The sequence below is a fragment of the Dermacentor variabilis genome, chromosome 4 (genome assembly GCF_050947875.1).
Source record: "Dermacentor variabilis isolate Ectoservices chromosome 4, ASM5094787v1, whole genome shotgun sequence".
NCBI lineage: Eukaryota > Metazoa > Arthropoda > Arachnida > Ixodida > Ixodidae > Dermacentor > Dermacentor variabilis.
Genome location: NC_134571.1, coordinates 222,752,653 through 222,778,528, shown reverse-complemented (window position 1 = coordinate 222,778,528; position 25,876 = coordinate 222,752,653). Strand labels below are relative to the sequence as shown.

At 46.9% G+C, this 25,876-nt stretch overlaps 2 protein-coding genes across 4 annotated transcripts in view; one reads left to right on the top strand and one right to left on the bottom strand.

The window, feature by feature from the left end:
- Window positions 1-25,876, bottom strand: part of LOC142580123 (protein O-mannosyl-transferase Tmtc3-like) — an 870,647-nt gene that overhangs the window by 664,024 nt on the left and 180,747 nt on the right. The gene's annotated exons all lie outside the window — the stretch shown is intronic.
- LOC142580125 (uncharacterized) overlaps window positions 1-25,876 on the top strand; it is an 87,943-nt gene that overhangs the window by 33,871 nt on the left and 28,196 nt on the right. The window contains exon 2 of the mRNA XM_075690946.1: window positions 23,237-23,358. Within this exon, the coding sequence (XP_075547061.1) occupies window positions 23,237-23,358 (122 nt within the window). The remainder of the gene's footprint in view (window positions 1-23,236; window positions 23,359-25,876) is intronic.

Sequence of the window (25,876 nt, the reverse complement as noted above, 5' to 3'; positions counted from 1 at the left end):
TAAAGTGCAAAGCGAAAAAGAAGATATCTTTAAAAAGTTAGTAAGATTCATTGCTAATCGGAATGAACATTATCAAATACGAATAACAAGAAGATACATGTGGAAATAAACATTTTCGAATATCCCCTTCAGTCCTGCATTATTTATGGCTGTTGATACATGCGTAAAACATAGGTGTTGCTTGAGACTCCACTGAAAGGAACAAAATGACTCTTATAGCATTTTATTATGAGTCATTGTAATTACAAAGTAACTAATTATTTCAATAATTTAGTCAGTCACGCTATGTTTCTTCATAACAATGACTAAATCCCCTGCACGAATTACATGCACAAGTTATTCATTGGCTTCAAGTATGTAAAGAAAGAAAATATTTCGAGGTTGATACCGACATGCACCACGTCAAACGTCACGTAAAACACGGTGGTGCCTTCAGCAAAGCAGTACTTTGTAATGATGCAAATCGCTTTGAAGTAAAATGGAAGTAATTTAGGTTATCAGAATGTTCAATAAGCTTAATGTTTGTGCTCTATTCCTTGCTAGCTCTGCCCAGAAATGGCAAAAGTAAGCCACGTTCACAAATGCGGACAGCGTGACCTAAGGGGATGTGAGCTACTTTGATCAACTGATAGCAAGCTCATTGGAATGAGGCCCGAACTTTGTCGCAAGTGCGATTCTCTCTCAACAGCTGGTGGGTCAACCTCAACTGCCCTGACGTACTCTCATCCCGTGCACAACGCCTCAGTGTTGCGTTTTACTGCTTTAAAGACTTTATTCTGCTTTGGATGAGGGACACCTGCATCTCGGCGTCAATCAACACTCAAGCTCCTTGAAAGAAGCAGCGGCATGCTTCCTTTCCTGTTCATTCCTCAATGCATAAGTCCTTTCTGTTCACGTCCTCCTTCCGCCGCGCGTTCGTTTCACAGACCATTTGAAGGATCCTTTTGGTCAGTTTTACAATCAAAGTCAGATTTTCGCACTCCCTAGGGGCCACGAAAACGTCCGAAAAATCAGGCAGTTCAAAAAAATTAATGCGTGACTTTTACTGTCCTTAAGGGCTCAAAGCGCCACAGGCATATCCGAAAAGGTCTGCCAGTATACTTATTAGGCATATCGGTGCTCGTACTGTGACAGGAGATGGCGAGTAGACGCGTGTACAATTAAGGAATACATACTGGGCCCCGTTACAATTCAGGGTGTCTACCAAGTTGACATTTCCAAATTCCCTGAGTTTTCCAGGTTTTCCCTGAGTGCCTTTGCGAAATTCCCTGAGTGATTCAGAACTTTGTTTTATGTCAAGACGGGCGGGAACCATATCACCAGATGCTGTCACTCTTTAATAAGCATATGAGAAATTTTTTTAAAAGAACCGACTTAATCCAATTTGAATACTAAGTAGTGTTTATATCATAAGAAGCCAAGAAACACTGACACTAAGGACAACATAGGGGAAATTACTTGTGCTCAATAAATGAAATAAATAAACGATAAATTAATGGAAATTAAAGTGGTTGAAAAAACAACAAAAAACAACAACCGAACCCACAACCATCGCGGAAATGCGAAGGTTGTGGTTTCGGTTCCCACCAGAGGCAAGTTGCTTTTTCATCCACTTTAATTTCCATTAATTTATCGTTTCTTTATTTCATTTATTAAGCAAAAGTAATTTCCCCTATGTTGTCCTTGGTGTCAGCGTTTGTTGGCTTCTTATGATATGACTAATAAAAAAAAAATGAGCCCCTCGGTTAACCCTCTTTCTTCTCGTTTATTACATAACGAGGGTCTCGAATCCGGCAACATTGATGCCTTCAGGTAGCATATGTGGGTTTATTCACCGGTTGCCTTCACCGAAAAAGATCACGTTCTCGTGACGCCTGCGGCAAAAAGGACGTTCCACGTCCACCGCCAAGGTCTGTGAGTGGTGGCGCTGGCTAACACTCCCAGGGTTCTACTAGGTCACATAAATACCCAAGAAAGTGGATGGGAAAACAGCGCCGCGGTAGCTCCATTGGTAGAGCATCGCACGCGAAATGCGAAGGCTGTGGGTTCGGTTACCACCTGCGGCAAGTTGTTTTTTCATCCACTTTAATTTTTATTAATTTATCTTTTCTTTATTTTATTTATTAAGCACAAGTAATTTCCCCTATGTTGTCCTTGGTGTCAGCGTTTGTTGGCTTCTTATGATATGACTAATAAAAATCGAGCCGCTCGGTTAACCCTCTTTCTTCAAGTAGTGCTTATGTTACTCAAAAAAGGAATAGAAGGTAAATGTCTTCGAAAGAAATTGCAAATCGACTCAGACATCCTCAAATACAAATAAAAAGGAGATGCATAGAGAAGCAAATATTTTCGAATATGAGCTATTTATACCAACTGATAGCAAGCTCAGTGGTATGAGGCCCGAATTTTGTCACTATTCACTCTCTCTTAACAGCTGGTAAGTCAACCTCAACTGTCCTGACATACTCTCAGCCAGCACACGACGCCTCAGTGTTGTGTTTCACTGCGTTAAAGAGTTTATTTTGGTTTGTATGAGGGACATCTGCATCTCGGCGTCAGCCAAGAGTGTTTTTTGAGCTCAGGCTCCTTCAAATAAGCGCTCGCATACTTCATTCCCCGTTCATTCCTCAATGCATCGATCCTTTCTCTTCTCATGCTCCTTTTGTCGCGCGTTCGCACTACGGACCATTTGAAGCATACTCCTGGTCAGTTTACATTCAACGTCCAATTTTGCGGACCCCCTAGAGGCCGCGAAAACTTCCGAAAAATCAGGCAGTCCGACAAAATAAATGCATGCCTTTACTGCTCTTAAGGGCTCAAATCGACACAAGCACGTCTGGAAAAGCTCTGAATGCCTGTGAGTACACTTATTAGGCATAACGGTGCTCCTACTGTGGCAGGAGAGGGCGGGTGCACGCGTGTAAAATTAAGGAATACATACTGTGTCCCGTGACAATTGCCCCTTCCTAGGCTTGTTAAGCTTCACTGCAATACTTTTGCGAATGCTTCACCGCGTCACACGACTGTACTGCGTTGAAACTAACTTTCCGGAACCAGCATCATGGAACGCACGGTGCTTTCCGAGCTTCGAAGCCAAAATTATTGCTGACATTGGAGAAATGAAGAAACACGGCATGGAAAGGCAAGAAGCTTAATGGCGAACTTCGAAGCAGCTAGGCGTAGCGTTTCCGCAGTGTTGGCTACGGCTGCCAGCGGATCTGCGTGCGATAGCGCCGGTTTGAGGCGGCGAGGTAATCAAAATGGCAGCGGTGGTGGCTTTGATTAATTCCGTTTCATACCTGCGGTCATGCAGAACCTCCGGAAAATCGGACGGCAAGGAGTTCTTGCGTTCGAAATTTCAGACGTTCTGATACATTGACTCTATGGGGTATGTGGTGGTGCCGCGAAGCCGTCCAAATGATCGGGAATCCGGAAAGTCGGTCGTTGACTCTACACTGGCAACTCCTCCAGCCGACGACAGGGCGTCAAAGACGATTCGTTACGATTCCTGTCTGTTACTCGAGCCAGCATTACGGCGACTTTCGACCCTTCCAATAAAATTACAGCTAATTTTCCCTGATAGAGGCACAAATTCCCTGAGTTTTTCCAGACTGCTAAAAATCCCTGAGAATTCCCGGTTTTCCCGGTTGGTAGACACCCTGCAATTGCCCCTTCCCACGCTTCTTATGCTTCACTGCAATACTTTCGCGTATGCTTCAGCACGCACATTAGTGGATTGAGGCGAAGCTCACTTTCGGGACATGACATTCTGCAACGCGCTGTGCTTTCCGAACTTTGAAGCCAATCGCGAGGGCCACAAAGGCGGAGTCGGTGCCGTTTCTCACAGCGGCGAATTCATTCTTTCACTGGAAAACATGGCGCTGAACGGCAAGAAGCTTAATAGCGAACTTCGAAGCACCGGCCTAGCACTTGCCGCGGTGATAGCGACGGCTGCCAGCGGATCTGCGTCCGTGAGCGCCGGTTCAAGCGGCGAGGTATTCATGGCGGTGGCAATGGTGGCTTTGATTAATGTCGTTTCCGACCTGCGGTCATGGCAAAAAGTCCAGAAAGTCGGACGGCGAAGCGTTCTTGCGTCCGAAATTTCAGACGTTCTTACACATTGACTCTATGGGGTACGTGGTGGCACCGCGAAGCTGTCCGAATTATCGGGGGTCCGAAAGGTCGGTCGTTGATTGCACATTGGAAACTCGTCCAGCTGACGACATGGCGTCAAAATACGATTCGTTACGATCTTTCTGTTACTCGAGACACCACAACCGCGACTTTCGTTCGCTTTCAATGAAGTTAGAGCTAATTTTTTCTGATAGAAGCACAAATTGCTTTAGTTTTCTCTGAGTATTTCTAGACTATTTAACATCCCTGAAAATTCACGGTTTTCCTGGTTGGTAGACAACCTGGATTACTAGTGGCGCTACTGTCTATGCGAGATGCAAGCAGGACGAGTCAGCCAGCTAAAGACGACGATGGTTGGTGCATGGATTTGCCGAAACCTCGCCCTTTTCACTTCAAACGGCTTCGTGACTTTTCAAACTGACCAGTACGGCGTTATGAATATTTACAAAAATATTATTAAAACTGTTCGAAAGCAGGATTCGAACACAATAACTCTAACACACAAGCTTGATACTGAACCCATTATAGCACAGCACGCATGCATCTGCAAGCGACATAAAGAAACACCCTTTCTCGCAGGAAAGCCACGCAATGAGACGCTTGGCGAGTTTGGATTTTTCCAGGTCGACAGTCCACCTCGACCGCTGCAATTAGTAGTGATTATGTGTGTTTGCAGTCTCTTATTGGCGTGTGCATTTAGAAAAGTATAGGTGGCTCTTAAATTTGGGCGTATTAAGGCAGAGCAAGTGGAATAAACAAACATGCTGTTCTTTCATACTAATATTTGTAGCCCGAAAGCCCCGCTTCAAACACACGCACAACACATACACTGTTCGTGAGCTAATCACACCAAGTAGGCTTCGCTTTACGCAGATGTCAACGGGAGTTCAGCCTGCCTGCTCTTTCGTACATAAAATGGGCTGAACTGAAGGCGGTCGCCGTCCCCTTGCGCACTCACGAAACCGAAAAGCCGGAAAGTGGCGCACTGCTTGACACAGAGCAACACGTGCCGAGAGTGGCCGAATTAAAAGCACGGCGTCGTCGTTCGGTCGGCGGCGCCTGGAGACGCCGACGCCTGGAATCTCGCACATGGAGACACGGCGTCACGGCATCGTAGTCCAAATGAGGACGCTGCGAGCACCTCATAATGCTCATAATCGGGATGCGCGCCAGCTAGCACGAACGAGCTTCTCGAGGAACACCACGCACGCGCGCTCGTCTCTCCTGAACAGCAATAGGATGGCGAGTTGGTGTTCCTGTTTGGAATGAGCAACACGGGCAGATGGGGAAGTAGACCGGACGGCGCTTGACTCTCAACTGAATTTATTCATCGACAGAAAAAAATGTATAAGACGTACTCTCGCGCATGCGCAGCAAAGCAAGATGAGACACTCGCGACATCAGTGCCAAGACTTCATGCGGACCCCTCAAAATTCTGTCGTAATTGTTGTCTATTTAGATACTCATACTCTCTATCGTGCAGTATGATGGTTGTCTCATTGACGCAATCGCTACCTCTTTTTCTAAATTGTTTGGCAGACCTATTTCACCCGTTAACATACAGATTATTTTTAGACACAAATATCCAAGTAACTAGTGAAATAGTTGAGGCATACTATATTAGAAAAAGGGGTAGCGACTGCGTCAGTGAGACAGCCATCAAACTGCACGATAGAGAGTATGCATATATAGGTAGAAAACAATTACGATAGAATTTTGAGGGGTCTGAAGTCTTGGCGCTGATGTCACGAGTCTCTGATCTTGCTTTGCTGTTCATGCGGTAGAATACTGTAATGTCTTTATAAATGTTTTTTTGTCCATCAATAAATTCAGTTGAGAGTCAAGCCAAGGTTGATTCGAATGGTTCGCGAAGCTTCGGCCGAAGAGCGGTTCAGAACAAATTATCACCGACATCAGCTAGGGTGGTTATGGGAGCAGCGATTGAAGCACGACTATGTTTGGAGGGAACGGACACTAGGAAAGAAAAAAAGCGTTTTTTCTTTTTAATTCAGGCGAGACACAGATTCATCCAACGAAAATAAGAGTCCTTATCAATTTTAAATATGCGTGACGAGTAAAGAGAACTCTAGTTTATTTTATCATTATCAATAAATACCTCTTTTCAGAGCCCATCTATCCCCTGCATCGACTGCAAAGCAATGTAGCTCTTGAAGTGTGCAGAAAGGCGCGCTCGCAAAGTTAACCCGTTACATCATGCCCCCCCTAACATGTTGTGCTCTTTTGCGTGTCGAATTATGTCTGAATTTGGAGACGCGGGTATCTTCATTATTCCTCAACCTGTTCATTGAAAAGTAGTGAGTTACGACCCCCAGATAATTGCTTACTTGTGTTGTTTTCGCGAGACTGTCACATCTGACGAGGTGCGGGTGGTCCTACAAGACCTACGCCGCAACACGGCACCGGGAGCCGACCACATCCGATTCGCCACCCTTTGTAACCTCAGTGACGCGGATATTACCCACTTCACCCATATCTTCAATGATTGCTGGCGCAAGGGCATGCTTCCCCAAGCATGGCGACACGCCCACATCACACTGATCCTCAAACCGGGCAAGCCTGTTAAGGTTGAAAACTTACGACCCATCTCCCTAACATACTGCATTGATAAGCTCATGGAGCATGTACTCTTGCGGCGTCTGCTGCCCTTCCTCAAAGAAAAGTCATTCTTTTCTAACTCACAATTCGGATATCGGGCTCCTCTGTATGCCAAAGGTGTGCTTTTACAATTGCGGGAGGAAGTCATAGGACCTGCGTCGTCCACCCAAACGAGAGCATTCATCGCCTTAGACCTAAAAGGGGCATTCGATAATGCTGAACATGACCTCATCCTTCGCAATGTTGCACATTCACACTGTGGAATTCGTATGTACAACTATATCCGCGCATTTCTTCGAGATCACACAGCCACCGTGGGAATGGGACCGCATCGATCCGGTACGATTCGCCTCGTAGGACGTGGGACACCCCAGGGCTCAGTTCTTTCCCCTACTCTATTAAATATCGCGCTCGCAGGGCTCACCCGCCTACTCGACCAGATCCCTGATGTCGCCCACGCTATTTAGGCAGACGACATTACTATCTGGTCGACACGGGGTTCCGACGGAGCCATCCAGGACCGACTGCAGCAAGCAGTCGATACAATTTCCGAGTTCGCGAGAAAATGCGGCTTAAGATGTGCTGCGGAAAAGTCGGAGCTCATAATCATTCGCCCCCGCAGCCGTTCCTCTACTCCCCCTATCACTGTGCACGTGGATGGCACACCGATACCACAGGTTAATCGTGCTCGTATCCTCGGCCTACACGTCCAAGCAGATGGCAGGTCGAACTACACTGTTTCCCTTCTATCTAGACAGATTGAGCAAATTCTGGCCATGATCCGAAGGGTCTCCAACAGGCGCTCGGGCTTTCGAGAAGAGGGCCTGCTGCGCTTGGTGGAGTCATGCGTGATCAGCCGCCTTACATACCATCTCCCATTTCAGCGGTTGACCTAAGCGCAACAACTTCGCATAGACGCAATGATTCGCAAAGCGACGAAGCTGGCCCATGGCCTCCCGAACTTCCACACGCTTCCATACTTCCACACGCTGTCGCCTTCACTTAGGGACACATAACACACTAGGCGAGCTGCTAGAGTCACATTGGGTCAGCCATCGCCAGCGCCTCCTACTCACTCCTACTGGCCGCCATCTTCTCACACGGCTAGGATACTCTGTCCCACCCCTTGAGTCTGAAACCCGTCCAAAGATCTTGTCGTCAGCGATACGCCAAGCACTAAGTATTCATCCATTGCCACGTGATATGCACCCCGAGCATGACAAAGGGCGGCGCAAAGCCCGTGTACGATACATTGGCCGCATGCTTGCAAACGTCACGGAAACACATACTTTATACACGGACACATCACGCACTCAAGAGGGCTATACCTCGGTAGTTTTGGATGTCACCGAATTCCTGAGAGACTCTGCTGCAATGCGCGGAACAAATGCCACTTACGGAGAAATTCTCGGTGTTGCTCTTGCAATTCGATACGCCATCCGTGTTCCTGAGGAAGTGTATATATTGACGGACTCGCAACTGGCTTGCCGAGCGTTCCTATCAGGACATGGTATCCCGAGAGCGGCGCACCAAATTCTCAAACAGACCCCGCAAAACACACCAACCACACATCCCCGCATCCACTTACTCTGGACTCCTGGTCATACCACGCTGCCGGGTAACGAACGCGCACATGCGGTTGCCCGAGAAATTTCCCTCCGGGCGACTCGGCGTGATGAGGCGACTAGTTCAGAGCGGGGGGATCCCTTGCTCCGTTACAAAGACATACTCCGTCATTAAACACGCATTCGTCGCACCCACGCCGCACCACCGCCGTCCTTCTCGCGGGAGGAAGCAGTGGCATTACGCCAGTTACAAACCGCAACTTTTCCAAATCTAGTCTCTCTCAATAAATTCTACCCACATTGTTATGCAGGTCGTTGCCCTGGCTGTGGTAGCTCGCCCACAATCTTCCACAACACGATTGAGTGCACTGCAAACCTCTTTCATCACTTCCCAACTCTCCTTTACCCCCTCGCAAAAAGAGCTGTGGGACGGTGCCCTCCGCGACGGACCTCCCGAGGTCCTCCGAGCTGTGATACAACGGGCTCGAAAGATCGCCGGAGCCATCTTAGGGACCCTGAACTGAGGGTTCCTCCCACACTGCTCTCGCCATTCAAATATTATTAATGAAGATGTTTTACTCTCTCGCGCGCGACTGTGCAGGCTAACGGGCATGGCATCCGGCGATAGAACCAGTACTCAACACCTAAAACTTTCGGCTGCGTCTAGGCAAACTATGTTCGGTGAAGGGGTGCGATTTTGACACCCGTACGGCTGCCGTTATCCTGCTTTCCGCGCTGAAAGCCCGCCCATCGAGTCGAATGGCGAGCCGTTTAAATATAGAGCTCTAATGCCAGACCGCAAAAACAAATTTCGCGCCTGTGAGAACAAAATGACGCCACTTCTGTTTTAAGCTGATATGGCGTCACATTGTTTTTTGCTTCAACCGGAAGCGTTCCCTCCTCGTGCAGGTAGCGCTAAACCCCATGAACCACCGAAGAACCGCCGTTGTGAGGATGGGGGGTCAATCCCATCGCTCGTAACCCGTTGTCAAGATTGGAGTCGGGCATGAATGAATTAGATGGTAGCTGACCCATGCCGTCGTCCAACTTATCCACGCTGAGGCCGTTGTTGAAGGGAAGGACTGCTTCTCATCGAGAACAAGGAATATCGGTTTATTTACAGTACCTACATAAGGACGTTGCAGCTCATCAGTCTAGCATGACTGCGAGAGGAAGTACCCTGAGCAGCCGCACAACAGCGGTTTATAAACACTCGGACCTCCCTCGATCCCACGGTGAGGGAAACGTTCGACCAGTCATCGTAAACGAGCCGCCTCTCTGCGGGAGGGACACGCACACACTTCCGCACAGCCTCACGGCCCCCACCGACGTCAGACGGTCTTCGCAGAGCTCGGGACTTACGTCAGGAAAAGCGCACCTTATTTCTCGACCTGACCCCCACAGCGCGGCCGCCGTTTGTCCTTTGTCTTGCGTCTTGAACAGCGCGTGGGAAGGGGCCTCCGAATAGGTTCCCTCGGCAACTGCCCCGCTCATAGCAGATCGGGTCGGCGCTCGCGGGTTCCGTCACAAAGCATGGTTCGTCGAACTCATCTCGGCAATCCCGCGACGCAGAGTGGAGGACGTAGCGCATTGTCCTGAGGACACAGTAGACTTAGTGACGCCATGTGGCTAGGGGCTTGCGGTGGCGTTCCAGGAAAAGTTGACGCCGCTGTCGGAACTGGCTGGCAAAACTTGCACCTCAGCGGGCCGTTCTTAACAGCGCCTCCATGGACCGGAAAATCTCGACTGTCCAGCGCTGACAACCGCTGGGCAGGAAGAGAACGGCTGATGGCCAGGAGGTGATGTTTTGGCTCGCAGCAACCACTTGTGTAATGACATCAACGCCCCAAAACATCAAAGGACAGACAACTGCTAAACGAAAACCACATCACGGCTCTGCGCCGAGATGGCGTACCTTAGATCTCACTTTAGACCCGCTAGGCTTCAAATAAAAGTGTAGAAACAAAAAATGCTGCATTTCGCTATGCCAAATTTTTAAGCAACTTCGTGCTGACAAATTCAGCAATCACGGAGGGAATCCTGCTAAATGAGAGGAGATCTTCTTGGCTTAACAAAATTAACAATACTAACTCTAAAATTTAGGCGGTACCCTTAAACGCAGAATTCAAATTAGTCTGCTCAAACCATCCGCATTACTGTGCAACTTTCCCTTCTTATATCTAACGGAGAAGTTGCACTCTTGGAGGGTGAGACTCGATCGGAGCAAGCGGCCATTTTTGTGTGACATATGACTGAGCCACGTCAGAGGACAGTGGTCGGTCTCGAAGACGAACTTCGCTCCGTACAAGTAACACGACAACTTCTGGGCGGCCCAAACTAAACAAGCGCATTCCTTCTCTGAAGCGCTGTAAGCTTCCTCTCTTACATTTTGTTTACGACTGGCATAGAGGATAGGATGCTCCTCGTTATCGTCGCCGACCATGACTAAGTACCACGCCCATACCTCTGTCGCTTGCGTCGCATTGAACTATGAATTCCTTTGTGTAGACTGGCGCGCGAATCACAGGACGAGAAACCAATACCGTTTTCAAACTTTGGAAAGCGTTCTCTTTGTCCTTATCCCAGTGTACGCTACTTGGTGCTCCCTTTCGGAGGGCGTCTGTTAATGGACTTGCCATTTGCGAGTAATTCGGAATGTACCGTTGATAGTACCGCACAAGCCCCAAAAATGAACGAACGTCTGTTTTCGTGCGCGGCTGAGAAAATTCTCCAGTCGTAGCTATTTTCAGCTCGGCCGGCCGTCTCGTACCTTGGCCGACAACATGGCCCAGATAAGTAACCTGTGAACAACCAAATCTACAGTTTTCCGCTTTCGTCGTTAAGCCGGCTTCTCTCAACCGTGAGAACACCTGTTTGAGGTGCGATAGGTGTTGTTCCTAGCTGTCCGAAAAAATTGCTACATCATCCAGATAAGTCTCTTAGGACAATATCCATTAATTTAGAGAAGCTAAACGGCGCGTTCTTCAGCCCGAAGCTAAGTGCGAGAGGGCGAAAAGTGCCTACAGGTGAGATGAATGCGGCATAGCGGCAGGCACTTTCTGAAAGGGGAACTTGGTAGTACCCCCTCACAAGATCTACAGTGGAAATGTATTTAGCAACGCTAAATCTTTCAATTCGCGCCTCAATGTTGGCTATCGGGTACAGCTGATCCCTAGTGATGGCATGTAATTTCCTTTAGTCAACACACGGACGACGGTCTTTGTCAGGGGTATCTCCCAGTATTAGCAGTGACGTGTAGTCACTCTCAGCGGGCTCAATAACTTCCAACTCTAGCATGCGCCGTATCTCTGCCTCCATAATTTCTCTCTGTGTTGGAGACACCCCGTAAGGCTTTCATCTTACGGCTTCGGTTGATGTCAGCTCTATTTCATGCGTTATTAGTTCGGTTGTACCTGGCCGATCGCTTAACCTGTCGAGATATTCCCCTAACACACATTTTAGCTCATCTAGCTGCTCGGGTCTTAGAGCATGCGAGCTTACCGAATGCTTAACTACTTCTTCTAGGCCGATTTCAGAGTTGGAGGTCGCCTTATACTCCTTAAACTTGGTACTAGTGTCATCCTGCTCTTTGATGCTGCAATTAACGACTCCGTTCCGCTCTACATACGGCTTCATCAAATTGCAGTGATATATTCTCACCTCCTTCCTGCGACCGGGCATATTGAGAGCATAGTAAGTATTTGAAAGTTTGTGCAACACTTTAACGCGCTTGTCCCAGTGAACTTCAAGCTTGTTCTTTCTTGAAGGTTTGAGGATCATTACCTGGTCTCCGGGGTTAAACGCACGAAGCCTCGCATTCTTGTCGTAATAGAAATTGGCGTTCTTTTGCCCCACTCCCATGTTCTTTTCGACTAGCTCTTAGGTTGCGCTTAGCCGTTCCAGAAAATTTAGCACGTTTAGGAAAGGCGCACCTTATTCCCCGAGCTGGCCCCCGCAGCGCGGCCGCCGGTTGTCCATTGTCTTGCGTCTTGAACGGCGCGTGGGAAGGGGCCTCCTAAGACGTTCCCTCGGCAACTCCCCCGCTCATAGCAGATCGGATCGGCGGTGTCGGGTTCCGTCACAAAGCCTGGTTCGTCGAACTCATCTCGGCAATCCCGCGACGCAGACTGGCGGACGTAGCGTATTGTCCTGAGGACACAGTAGACTTAGTGACGCCATGTGGCTAGGGGGTTGCGGTGGCGTTCCAGGAAAAGTTGACGCCGCTGTCGCAACAGGCTGGCAAAACTTGCACCTCAGCGGTCCGTTCTTAACACCATGTTTTGAACGTATGGGCTTCTATGGAAACTTCGCTAGCATGTGTCAAGCGCCGTCCAGTCTACTTCCCTATCTGTGTCCCCTGTGCGTTTCAGTATAATTCTGCTTAACTGTCAGGTGCGGCTAAGAGAAGACACGAGCACGAGTTTGGCACTTTCGTTTTCGACATTAAAGAAATTAATCGATATGGTTTCACGTGCCAAAACCACGGTCTGATCCTGAGACACGCCGTAGTGGGGAACTGCGGAAAGTTGGACCACTTGGGGTTCTTGAACAGCTAAATCTAAGTACAGGGGCGTTTTCGCATTTCGTCCCTATGGACATGAGTCCACCATGGCCGGGATTCGATCCCGTGACCTCGTGCTTAGCAGCCCAACACCACAGCCACTAAGCAACCACGGCGGGTTCGTTTTCTACGTGTATCTGCTCTTCCCGACCGACTGATTCGATCGCAAATGTCTATATTACATGGAATCTATCAACTCTAGGAAAGGCTAGTGTGTTTTTCCTCAGGCCGATGGCCATGGATGCATGAGCTACAGTTGGCCGGTGTTGTCGGTGGACAGATTAAAACACACCAAACAAAACAAAGAAAAAATCCAGAACTGCAATCATGCTTGGGCGATTCAGAAAGTTCTTGCTCTTATTTATTTTTTAAAAGCCGAATTACGGCAGAAAATGCGAAGTCAACATATCCATTCCCTGCGGAGGGCTTTTCTTGGACCGGCCCGGCCTTATCTGCCACTAGCTCTGCGGCACGGCGCTGCTGTCAGTTAATGATAACAGTGAAGGGGAAGAGAAATGCAGCCATAATGAAGCACAGAGCGCTATGGGGATACAATAGGTACGAGGTGCTCCGGGGTATGCGGAAAGGTGTAATGGTTCCAGGACTTACTTTTGAAAATGCGGTTGTTTGCTTTAAATCAGGGGTACAATCAGGATTCGATGGGAACCAAAGGTCAGTGGGTCGCCTCGCATTGGGCGCTCACGGAAAGACTACAAATGAAGCTGTGCAGGGTGATATGGGCTGGGCTAATCTTGAAGTGAGGGAAGCTCGCAGTAAAATTGAGTATGAACAACGACTGAGGAATATGGAAGAAAGTAAATGGGCTCGGAGAGTGTTGATGTATCTGTACAGGAAAAACATTGATTCCCAGTGGAGGTAAATGACTATAGGAAGCTTACCAGCAAGTATGCGGCCTGTAGGGTGGGCCACACAGCAACAAAGAACGTCAAGCGCAAAGTCAGAGAGGCTGAAATAATCTCATGGGTGGCGGCAATGGAAAAGAAACCTGCCATGAGCGACTACGTAAGAGGTAAAAAACGAAATCAAGAAAGAAACAATTTATGATAACTCAAAGGGAAGCTCAATACTTTTCGAAGCGAGATCGGGATCTCTTAGAACACGCGCCTATAAAGCGAGATATAAGAAAGAACAAGAAGCGCGTGCTTGCTGCGGTGAAGCTAGGAAAACTATGGAGCGTGTTTGATTAGAATGTGAAGACGTCTACCCAGCGGTTGATTTAGGCACCACTGGCCTCCTTGAAGCCCTTGGGTTCAGCGAGAGCAGTCGAAAAGTAAACATGTCCGCAATAGGGATCAGTGAGAGGAGATAGGAGGATTGGTGTAATAAAAGTAGGGAAACGACAAAAAACACAGACGTACAAAAGCACAGTTCGCAATAGGGGATCAGAAAATTTGATTGTGGGAGTCTATAGTGTTCTTCTTTTTCTTTTTGTTGTTTAGCCTTGGTAACACATTAGGCAGTAAAATAGCAAGAGCTTGGTGGCGCAACCCACCCCCCCCCCCCCGTTCCAAATGGACGCTCATAACACCCATCCATCCATCCCAAGATGGCTGTTGTGCTTGCCATTTCCGCGGTGTACGAGTAACGTAGTGCGATTCGCTTTCTATGGAGCAAGGGTCGAACGCCCGTCGAAATCCACAGGGAATCACCGCCCACGCATGGGGAAAAGCGTCTCGCTTTGACGAGTGTGAAGTGGTGGTCTTGTGAGTTTGCAAAAGATCACGAAGACCTGCACGACAACCAGCGTTCGGGGAGGCCGCGTGCGGACGAATTCTCCCACAGGGGCATCTCAAATTTAATGCTGCGACGGGACAAATGTCTGAACCGGTGTAGGGACTATGTGTAAAAGCAGTGTAAGGTGCGTAGTATTGTACGTATATTTGTAATTACATGTATGTACCCCCTTTTGGCTAATAAAAAATAGGGGCCGAATACTTTCTGATTCACCTTCGTATCTCAGAGCACCTACGCTATGTTCTATTTCTTTACCGTGATACTTTCACTCGGAGCACTCGAGCAATGAGATAACAAAAGAAAGCAAGATCGAAAGATTCTGTAGACTTGCCTGTACAGTGTGCTTGCAGATGCGACTTAAGTGATATTATGGAATGGCAACAAAACGTGACCGGCACTCTAGTAAAGATTTCGCCGGCTATCGAAGTCGTTCGCTGGGACATTCAGCCTGTCTCGATACAAATTTCTTTAGTGCAAGAAAGTTTAATTCAACTGAATTTCTACTACGTTTACCAAATCACACATACTAGGGAACGCGCTGGACATTGCGCATCATGACATAGCTCGAATAAGTAAGCCAGAGTCGACGCTCGATCTTCTACACTCCATACCCAGAAATATGCGTTAAGAGGAAGCTTTAACTCGGGCCCAACTCCAATGCCACCTATTCAAATACATGTAAAACGCAGAAACGCTTTTGTGAGATAACCAGTTGGCCAGTTTTAAAGAAATTTCACGCATTCGAGAGAAAATGTTCAACTATAGTGACTGCTGGGAGAGGGATTTTCATTTAGGACCCGAATTTCTTTAACACGAGCTTTCAAAAATTGGTAACCATGAAAAAAAAAATGGAAGCACGAAGTTTACAAATTCGTAACTCTGCACCAAGAACTGATATCGCAGTTCTGTAGACTTCATCCGTTAGAGCAACCAAAGCGAGCAAATTTGATTGATGAGCTTGCATCCTAGTAAATTTGTTACATTGTTTGCAAAGGCTTTGCAAAAATCCTACTCACACATTAATGGTCCATTGGAGAGCCATTTATAATGCACCAATTACGTCCGCTCCAGATGTACCACTACATATAATTTACAGAACTATGATATCATTTTTCCTTGCTGAGTTAGAGTTGTAAACTTTATAGTTTCGTTTTCTGAAAATTTGCGATTTTCGTCAATCTGTATAAAAAGATTGACAACCTAAATAAAAAGTTCGGTACCGACAGTCACTAGATTTTAGCTTTTTCTTTTCAATGCAACAAACCTAATCAGATTTGGTGCAGCGGTTGCCCAGGAAAAGTCTCTCTCGTTTCCCACGTACTTAGACAGGAGCCCCCGAGCTAAAGGTTCCTCTTAATTTGTTCTCGGTTGAGACTCGTGCCACTTCCACGCGACACAAGCCACTTTGCAAAGCCGCCAGATTAGAAGAAAGGAAAACCGTCCACCACCGCTGCGAACGATTCGGCGCGTACAAAGTGAGAGCCACGACAGCGGCAGTTTGCGGAACCAGCTTCCCTTTGCGGCGACAAGGCGAGCACCCCAATGATTCTCAATCAGGCCGCGCAGCAGGCGGGGCACTCGAACTGCAACAATGGGAGGAGGCGACCAACAACGGCGATGAAAAAGGAGGGCGCGTCGAGCCTGGGTGCGTAATAGAGTCGAGTATCGACGCGCGACTCCCGGAGGCGGCAAACCCGCCACGGAACACACGGCGCCAGCACACGCCGAAAGGTGGGGGCCGGGTACCGTGCTTTTTCGCGCACAGCCCGCGCGCGGGTTCCTTCGGCGCGAGATCGTCGGCGTGCTGCGCACCGGGCTGCTGCGGGTGCCAATTGCTGCGGACGACGAGAACAGTTTCTTTCTTGCCAAATTGTGCTCGTTTGAAAGCACACGCCAATAGAGTTTATTTTGAAAAGTAACGGAGAGGTCACCTACACATGAAAAAACAAAGTTTAGAAAAAACTGACACCGGGACCTCCTATGATCACATAACTAGAAAAATTAAATAAAGAGAGCAGCAAAAAAAGCGCAGACATGTGAACACTATAAATAAAATAATGTAAATTGACTACACCTAACAAAAAGAATTAGGTACCTACTTTAATGTTATTACCAAAAGATAATCAATGCAGAAGCACGTGAACAACATCAACAAACACCAAAAAGAATAATAACCTTCACATACCAGACAACTCAATTCATTCTATGAAATATCGCTTAGCTATAGAAGCTGATAAGAACGCGAGCGTGGGTCGAAAAACAAGTTGCTCCACACGTTGCAAGCGTTTTCTGTTACGGTTGCTAACTTCTTTAGAGATCTACGCGCGCTATTCTGGTCCAGTAGGAAACGATACGTTATGTGTATCATCCAGCATAATAGTGTTAAAGGTATAACGCAGCCATTCTAGGCGCAAGAAAAATAAAAGAAAAAAAAGCAAGTAGAATTCACTACGCGCTGTGTGACTTTTTTTCTTCTCCCCAAATAATGAACCCCAGTCAACGCAGGCGATTAGGCGAGAAGCCGGAGAGGGACGACGCGAAAACAAACAACTGAAGCAGCGCTTCCAATTCGCGGGCTGTCAGCCGGCGTCGCGTCCGCCACGTGTCAGGCGGAGGCAAGCAAGCCGCGCGTCGAGTGCTCGGCTTCTTTCCTTTCAACAATACTGTTTTTTTTTATACACACAAAAAAGGAACAGCTCATAGGAACAGGCCTCACATGCTCTGCAGAGAAATCTGAACTTCTGTTGTACCGCCCCACACTTAGAGGCAGGCCTCCCAAAGGATACGACAGAAACATGGCTCATGAGGAAATCAAGCTACACACAAAGAACGGGCGGAATATCCCAATAGTCAACCAGCTCAAAGTGCTGGGTCTGGTAATCGAGAACAAAGGCACAAATAGGGAAACCGTAAAGAAGTTAGACACAAAGGTAACAAACACCATGAGATTAATCAAACGAATTACTAACAAGCACCAATGCATGAAGGAAGAAAGTATCATACGGCTGATACAATCATTCGTAATCAGTCAGATCACATACATAGCAGCCTTCCACAATTGGTTTGCAGCTGAAAAGCGTAAAATTAACAACATGATAAGAAAAGCATACAAACTAGCACTAGGAATTCCCATCAGTACGAGCACGGATCTCTTGCTAAAGTTAGGACTCCACAACACACTGGACGAACTCATAGAAGCACAACAAACATCTCAAGCATAGCGACTAACCAAAACCAAAACGCGACGGCATATACTAAGCAAACTAGGAATGAATTACCACAATCTATACGGGGGAAAGAGGACGATAACGAGAGAAATTCGTGACAAACTCCTAGTACCAAATATACCCAAGAACATGCATCAAGGCAGTGGCGTAGCAACAGGGGCGGCCGGGGGGCCGTGGGCCCCGGGTGCAAGGGGCCAGGTAGGGGGGGGGGGGGTGTCATATACGTCTGAAGACCCCTCTTTCCGCCGGCTACACCCGGGAAGGGGGGTGACAGAAGACCTATGGGACCCGGGTGCCAGACGACCTAGCTACGCCACTGCATCCAGGTTACAACGACGGCAGACGCAAGAGTAGAGCAGAGAAAATTATCGGAAGCTTTGGGTCAGACGACAGAGCAACCTTCGTAGACGCAGCTGAATACCCAGACAGAAATAGCTATGTAGCAGTAATCGTAGATCACACCCAAAAACCCCTTACAAGCGTATCAGTTAATACTAAACATTCCGAGACCGCAGAGGAGGTAGCCATTGCACTAGCATTGGTCTCCACGAATGCTCAGTACATCATTAGCGATTCTCAAGCGGCCATTAGAAATTATGCAAAAGGTAGGATCTCTCCTGAGGCATGGCACATCATCAGAGTCAATGAAGCAAAGTTCTCTAATGCAGAGAAGAACGGCAGGCAATTGCTCTGGTTCCCAGCGCATACGACACCAGACATTCCCGCAGTCAACCTCAACAAGGTAGCACACCGCGAAGCTCGAGGTCTTACTCGCCGAGCTGAGCAAAGGGTGACTTCCATCGGTCAGGAGAACGCGGAGGAGGAAATGTGGAGAGAAAAAGATATATTAACAAGATTTAGCGATATTACCAAATTCTATCAAAATCGGAGGCGAGTATTACCACCGCCTCACATTAAACTGAACAGAGCTGAGTCCGTTACTTGGAGGCGACTACAAACAGAAACTTATACGAGTCCCGTGCAACTAAAGAACTTTCTACCCCGATATATAAGAGAGCGATATGTGCAAGCTATGCAATTCTGTTAGAGCCACCCTTCAACACATGTTGTGGGGATGTGAAATATACCAAAATAAAATGACAGTCTCCCCAGAAAATCTACGGGCGCGGTGGTCGGCCGTGCTGCTCAGCTCAGAACTCCAAGACCAACTTTGGGCCGTCCAGCGAGCCAAGGAAGCCGCACGGGAGCAGCAGCTCCCAGCGGCCATCTAGGCGGCCCCAGGCCCGGGCCTCCCAATCGCCGGATTCCAAATAAAGTTAATAATAATAATAATATTTGGGGTTTTACGTGCCAAAACCACTTTCTGATTATGAGGCACGCCGTAGTGGAGGACTCCGGAAATTTTTACCACCTGGGGTTCTTTAACGTGCACCTAAATCTAAGCACACGGGTGTTTTCGCATTTCGCCCCCATCGAAATGCGGCCGCCATGGGCGGGATTCGATCCCGCGACCTCGTGCTCAGCAGCCCAACACCATAGCCACTGAGCAACCACGGCGGGTATTCCAAATAAAGTTATCACATCAAAAAATACCGCTAGCTATGAGCGTGAGGCACTTGTCTTTGCATACTACGGCGAAGCGGAAATAGTTTGCCCTGCTTAAGTTACCCTGCAAAAACAAATTCACAATTTATGAATTAAAGTTTTTTTATTATTGACTGGGCCGGTCGTTCAAACGGCATACTTGAAGGAAATCGCATTTTCGTGCACCGTATTTTTTTTTAAATATCTTGAAAATCGCCCTTAATTCGACATATATTTATCGTCGAATTTCAGCGGAGAATCCGGGCAACATCGAAACAGAGGGCCCCGGGAGCAGGCGGCACCGCTATCCTGTCGGACCGCCACATGACGACGCTTCGCCTGGCAAGCCTACAAGGGACTTTAGGCAAGCCGCGCCATCGTTCCCATTTGGCCGCACGAGGCGCTGCCGTCAGACGCGCAGTGGGACGCGCTCTGTCTCGATATTGCCTGGATTTCGCCAACTTCCACGATAATTATCTCAGAGAGCGTGCGATATTTTGGATTTGCAAATAATGGGTATGCCATAAATTGTGACGCCCTACAGATTTTCCACATAAAGTGCCCTCGAGTTACTAATAAAAAGCTTAACCAACAAGTTTTTCTAGTCTTTTCAGAGTAACCCAAGCAGCGGCAAAGTACTATTTCCGCCTCGTCGTATATCTAGTATGTGAGGACGACAGGTGCTTCAGGAAAAAAAAATCTTTATTGTCTAAAGAAAACACCCTGTGTAGTACCTGTACGCTCCCGCAGACATGCAGTGATGGCCACATTGTCATACAGTCTCAAGTCTCGTTCTGAGCGAATTCCTATGCATAAGCGATGGCTGGCCTGAGCTGTAGACTGTTTCTTTCCTGTTGACTCCGCCATTATCATCATCGTCATCATAAACATTATCATCACTGTCGTTGTCATGAACGGATGCGCCGGCATATAGTGCTCCTCCACGTCCTGTCACCGTCGATGTGCAAGCAGGACAACTGAGGGGTAAGAATAAGCTTAGAAGAGTCCGGTGTCGGGCCTGTTGGTACGCATAGCTTGACAAACGACGAAACCCAGCCTTCGAAGACGCGTACACAAGAGGAGAAAACAGGCAACCACACTTTGTGGGTCTTTGCGGCAAAGACCCACAAAGTTCATTTCCCGTTTGGAGCCATTGTGACTGAGAAAGGGTCTTGGCAGCAACAGCTGGAACTTTACCTGCAACGTTGGCTCAAAACGCTAGATGCATCACATCCTTTTGCTGTCACATGTTCGCACTGTGTCGTGAACTTTTTGCGTGAACAGCCTGTTGCTAACACAGTGTTCTCCCTAGACCGTGAGGAACCTTTAACTCAGTGCCACATGCCGAATTGTTTGTAGCACTTCGTGAGCTCATTGAAGAAACTGGTACAGTGTAGTTCCAGAACGCCTGTGGCGAGACCTCTCTGTTGACTCGTTCCTGTAGCTTTTAACCATGTACTAGTCATGGACGTTCACTGAATTTGAGGACACCTTGTTCAAAATAACGGAATTTGTATAGGGTTCAACGTGGCACCCGTATTGTGCAATATTTTTCTTTCTAAATTTGACAATGCTTTGAGTTGCTCGTTTGTTGACCATAGGGTGGGAAAGGTCTTCAGGCATGTTGATTTTTTATTTTGTTAAACCTCAAAAGCCCTGAAGGTCTAGGTGTGGCATGATGTGACATTTATAACTCATTCAAATCACGCAGCGAATATCTAAGTTACACCAAGGAACTGGCCTCATAGGATGCAATAATAATAAGAAGAAAGCATGATGGGGTTTTACGTGCCAAAACCACGATCCCATTATCAGGCACGCCGTGGTGGGAACTACGGAAATTTGGACCACCTGGGCTTCTTTCATGCGAAGAATGCAATAACGTTTTTAGACTTGAAACTGACTCTCTAACACCGGACACCACTGCTAGATGCGTGTTCCCCGCGCAAAGCAGCAGCTCCTACCATTTGAGTCGTCACACTCAATATTAGTCGATTAAGGCATAGTATACAGCCCTGTGTTTTAATATGACCCTCAACAAAAGGTGCCGCCGTTCAACGCAGCGCAGTTTTCATGAGCATATTCAGCGTCCATAGGCGGCTGGCTTCCCTGATACCAATTTCAAGGCGGTAGCCTAAACGAAATTGAAGATCTTGAAGAAACGAAACAGATGGTAGCGCACACGCACATGGAAATGAGGATCGTAAGCGAGTGCAAGTAATTCCTTATATCTACAAGCTTTCACACAACGTGAAACAAGTAGCCGCTAGGCATGGCGTACGGGTTGTGTTCTCGGCACAACTCGTAGCCTTTCCAGACTTTGTGCCAGGATTGAAAACCTGAAACTTAAGAGCTCCTGCGGTATTCGCCATGATTCTAAATTCACAGACTGCACCACCAGTGTTGCTTGTCACATACCGTTGTCGTGTGGTAGAGTTTACATAGGACCGACCGGGCGCTGCGTCTGTTCGCTTAAAGGAACATGAAACGTCTGTGACGTCAGGTGCAGGGTCGAACTTGCCTGCTCACTGCCATCACTATCCTGTTTATGAATATACCCAAATTATTGGTAGGCGAGACTTGAAGTGTAAGAGAGATGTCATTGAAGCACACCAAATCCAAAAACACGGTCACAATCAGTGCGTGAACGTACCCTCCTTATCGCTATCATGCAAAGAAGTGGCTTTTTTGGAAAAATGGCGACTATAGAATGTGTCATTCACTGATGTTCTTTATGACTGCCTGGTTTCTTTATGGCGCATGCGCGCGTTGGTTTTCTTTTCGACCCAAGTATTTCATTAAACTCTGTTGCGTGTGTGGTTGTCTTTTCCCTCCTCTTGTGTACGCGTCTTCGAAGGCTGGGTTTCGTCGTTTGTCAAACTTATGAATACGTGCTGCCTGTTTCTTCCCCCGGCGGCCGTATTTTAAATCGAAATCTTTCATCGATACATTTTCCAGTGGATGTTCACTAGGCGGCCGAATGCACATCGCTCTAATAATTAAGGCGTCGAGTCGGACATGATACCGTCACGCAAAAGTGAGAGTACACCGGTAACTCCGGAATACGGCCCCTTGCCTTGTGTGTGCGCTTCTTGAAGAGGAACGTTTAATTGCCTGCGGAACAGAAAACAGCGCCCTATAAACGCGATACACGCAGCTTCACTGTGAAAGCATGGGCTGAACACACTTATCTGAAAGATCCGCTCCTTCAGGCGATCGCGTCAGTTCGCCTACAACGCGTCACCACTGACGTCACGCTTGTGGGACGCCGGTTGCTGACCCGCCTTTCATTCGGGGCGCCTGACAGCCGAGCCAATGCGGTACATTGGACCAGTTTGTGAAGGAGATGGCGGCCCGAAATTGCGGCAGCCACAGGCCGTTACCCTTCGCCATACATTGCGACCTGTCAATGGGCGCACCCCATTCTAGGGCCGATAGAGAACGATGGCGCACCGTCGTTAAGACGCCGCCAATGGCCGCGTGCTGCTGGCCAAAGTGGCCGCCGAGACAGGGTTGCCGACAGCAGCCAATATTGTGCGGGACGACCACACAGAGCACAACGTCCCGTTCAACCAGAGTGGAGCGCGGTTTAGGGCACATCAAATCGTCTTCTGACTATATATATATATATATATATATATATATATATATATATATATATATATATATATATATATATATATATATATATATATATATATATATATATATATATAATCGTACAAGCTTAGTTTACGGCAACAGCACCAGATCATCATCCAGCGCGAATTTATGCGCTTTCCGTGAAGTCATGGTACCGCCCATACTGGCATCGGCGCATGTTGCTTCCGCAGGAACTCACCACGTGCCTGACACTATAAGAAGACCAGTGCCGCAGAGGACGATGAGTGTGCAAGGCAGCAGCGCAACTGGCGCATCTGGCTCGATGCTAAGCCCTCTTTGCTTTACCGTGCAGGTCAGTAGACACTTGCCTACTCGCTCCTAAGGAAGCGATAACCAATTCTTGCTACTGCTGCCATGCTTATTGATTCCTCGAAATTTTTTCGAAGTATTTGTGCATTCAAAGTTAACCGCTTGGTATGTGGTGACATCGAATCTTATTTAGGACCGACGGAACAGGAAATGCTGGCACAGCTACTTTTAGGACAAACTACATGACTGCATTGGTCAATAATATTTTAACTAGGCAAGGAAAAAGCGAGCGCTATATTACGAATTTGAACGAATTTATTGGAAACTTAGAACATCAGCTGGCCCTCTTACTTTCACTAAAAAAGGAAGTCGATGAATTAAAATTAACAGTAGCTCAACTTGAAAAAGTCGTTTCTTACTTGCAAATTATGATGAAACAGAAAACCATTGCAGGAGAAATAATCTAATAGTATACGGTATTGAAGGAACCTCTGAAACTACTGACAGCCCTACCGATGCCATCAGAGATGACTTGTTCATAAAAAAACACAACTATTAACTGCATAGAACGATGCCATACATTAAGTAAGCAAACAACTAAAATCGTTCCGTGATAATAAAGTTATTAGATATTCCTCAAAAAAGTTCTACATTGAAGGCGTGCTTCAAGCTTAAGGGATCTTCAGTTTCAAAGCATTTTGCTGCCAGTGTCAGCGAAACTAGAAAAAAAAGAAAGAAACTGGGAAATTGCAGCACATGAGAAAATAAATGGTTCTAAAGTCAAGCTTGCATTTGATAAGCTCAGTGTGGATGGCATTTTTTATGGTTAGGAAGAGGTTAAAGGAAAGTGGTACAGAATTTCTAAAGGTAACAGGTGACTCCCGAAATCAAGTGTCCAGAAACAATCTATCTTAAGATTGCCGCAGCACTGCAAATAAAGCAGCTTAGTTTGAAGCTTCCTTTCCAACTCATGAACCAGGAATTGCTGCGTTCACAGAGACTGGGCTATGCAAATAGCGAATCTGTTCCGAAAAGTTGCATGTGCTTGGGTAAAGATCGTGGCAGAAGGAGTGGCGGGGTTGCTATTTTATTTAAGGCGTCCTTACAGCTCATCAGAATGCCCAATATTTGAGACGTTGAAAGCATTTTTTGTACCACATGCATCACAAAATGCGATACATCCTCGGAGCCATTTATAGGCCCCTAAGCTCCTCTGTCTCGGTTCTTGAGATACAGGACACAGAAGTCTTGAGAATTACAAGTGCTCTCATATAAAACTATAACATAGATTAATTTTAGCCGGTGATTTTAATTGTCGGAGTGTAAATCGGAGCAGTTTCCCTGCGGAGTATTCAGATTTTATTGACATTAAAATGCTAAACATTGCTTCTAATTTCGATTTGTTACAGGTTGCATTCGACACCACCAGAACTCAACATGCCATTTTATTCTCAGATCTGTTTCTTGCGAGTGGAACTGTGAAAAATCATGTCTCGTGTGACGTCACACGTGGTACATCTGACCACTACGCTGTGGTGTTAACCTTAACTGATATTTTTTATGATCAGCGCATAGAAAAACGCCATTTCCCGAACTTTAATCGTGCCGATGATGAATCAATCATTGACTTGCAGGATTATTATTATAATGATTTATAAGTAATCCATGGCTACCTTTCAAAAACATTATTCAGGAATGTATAGTACGCTTTGTGCCAATAATAACTAAATAAATCTACAGGTACCAAGAAATATATTACTCGATAAACGCTACCGCTACAAGGCAAGCGTAGGAGACTGAAAAAGGAAAAGCTATACATGTGGGTAGCCCTTTCCTACAAGAAGCCATTTGTAAAATATCAATACAATTGAAACAAGAAACTGAGAATGATGAGGCAAAATACTACGATATATAACTTCCTTCTTTCATCAAGACATCCCCCGAACAATTCTGGAAATCGATTAAGCAGAGTTCATCACCTAACATATTGTTTTCATTTAATGGCGACTTTCTGTGCAATGACTCTGCTGTTTGTCAGTCACAGTCACATCTCCAATGCACATAGCGGCGAAGGGGTCTTTTCCAGATGAAAGATGTCACCAGAACTTAGCAGGCGATCAGAGAAGGAAGTTTTTCCTAGTTATATTGTGGTAATTATGTTTTGCGCTTTTTATACGTGCCTTACGCTGTTGTCGGATTTAAGTAAGCTTTATAACATTAGCCGCAGAGAGAGAGAGTTGGACCTTTTTTCTTATTTTTTTTTCGTTTTGCGTTTTAGGCGTACCATTTGTCTGATGATCCAGGGATCAGCGCTCTGCACAATTTTGCAACTACTTGGCACATATTCATTTAGTAAAGCAATGAACGGGGCTAGTTGGTGGACTTTAATTCTTGATTATGTTGCGCTTAGTGTTACACTGACGAACATAAGGCACAGGAAGCGGACCCGTACGTACGTACCATTAATCACGATGTATACATATATACAAAAAGCTTTTTGACGAATAACCCCAGATGGTCGACAGAGCACGCGTCGCAATCATACCGGGAAATCGCAGCCA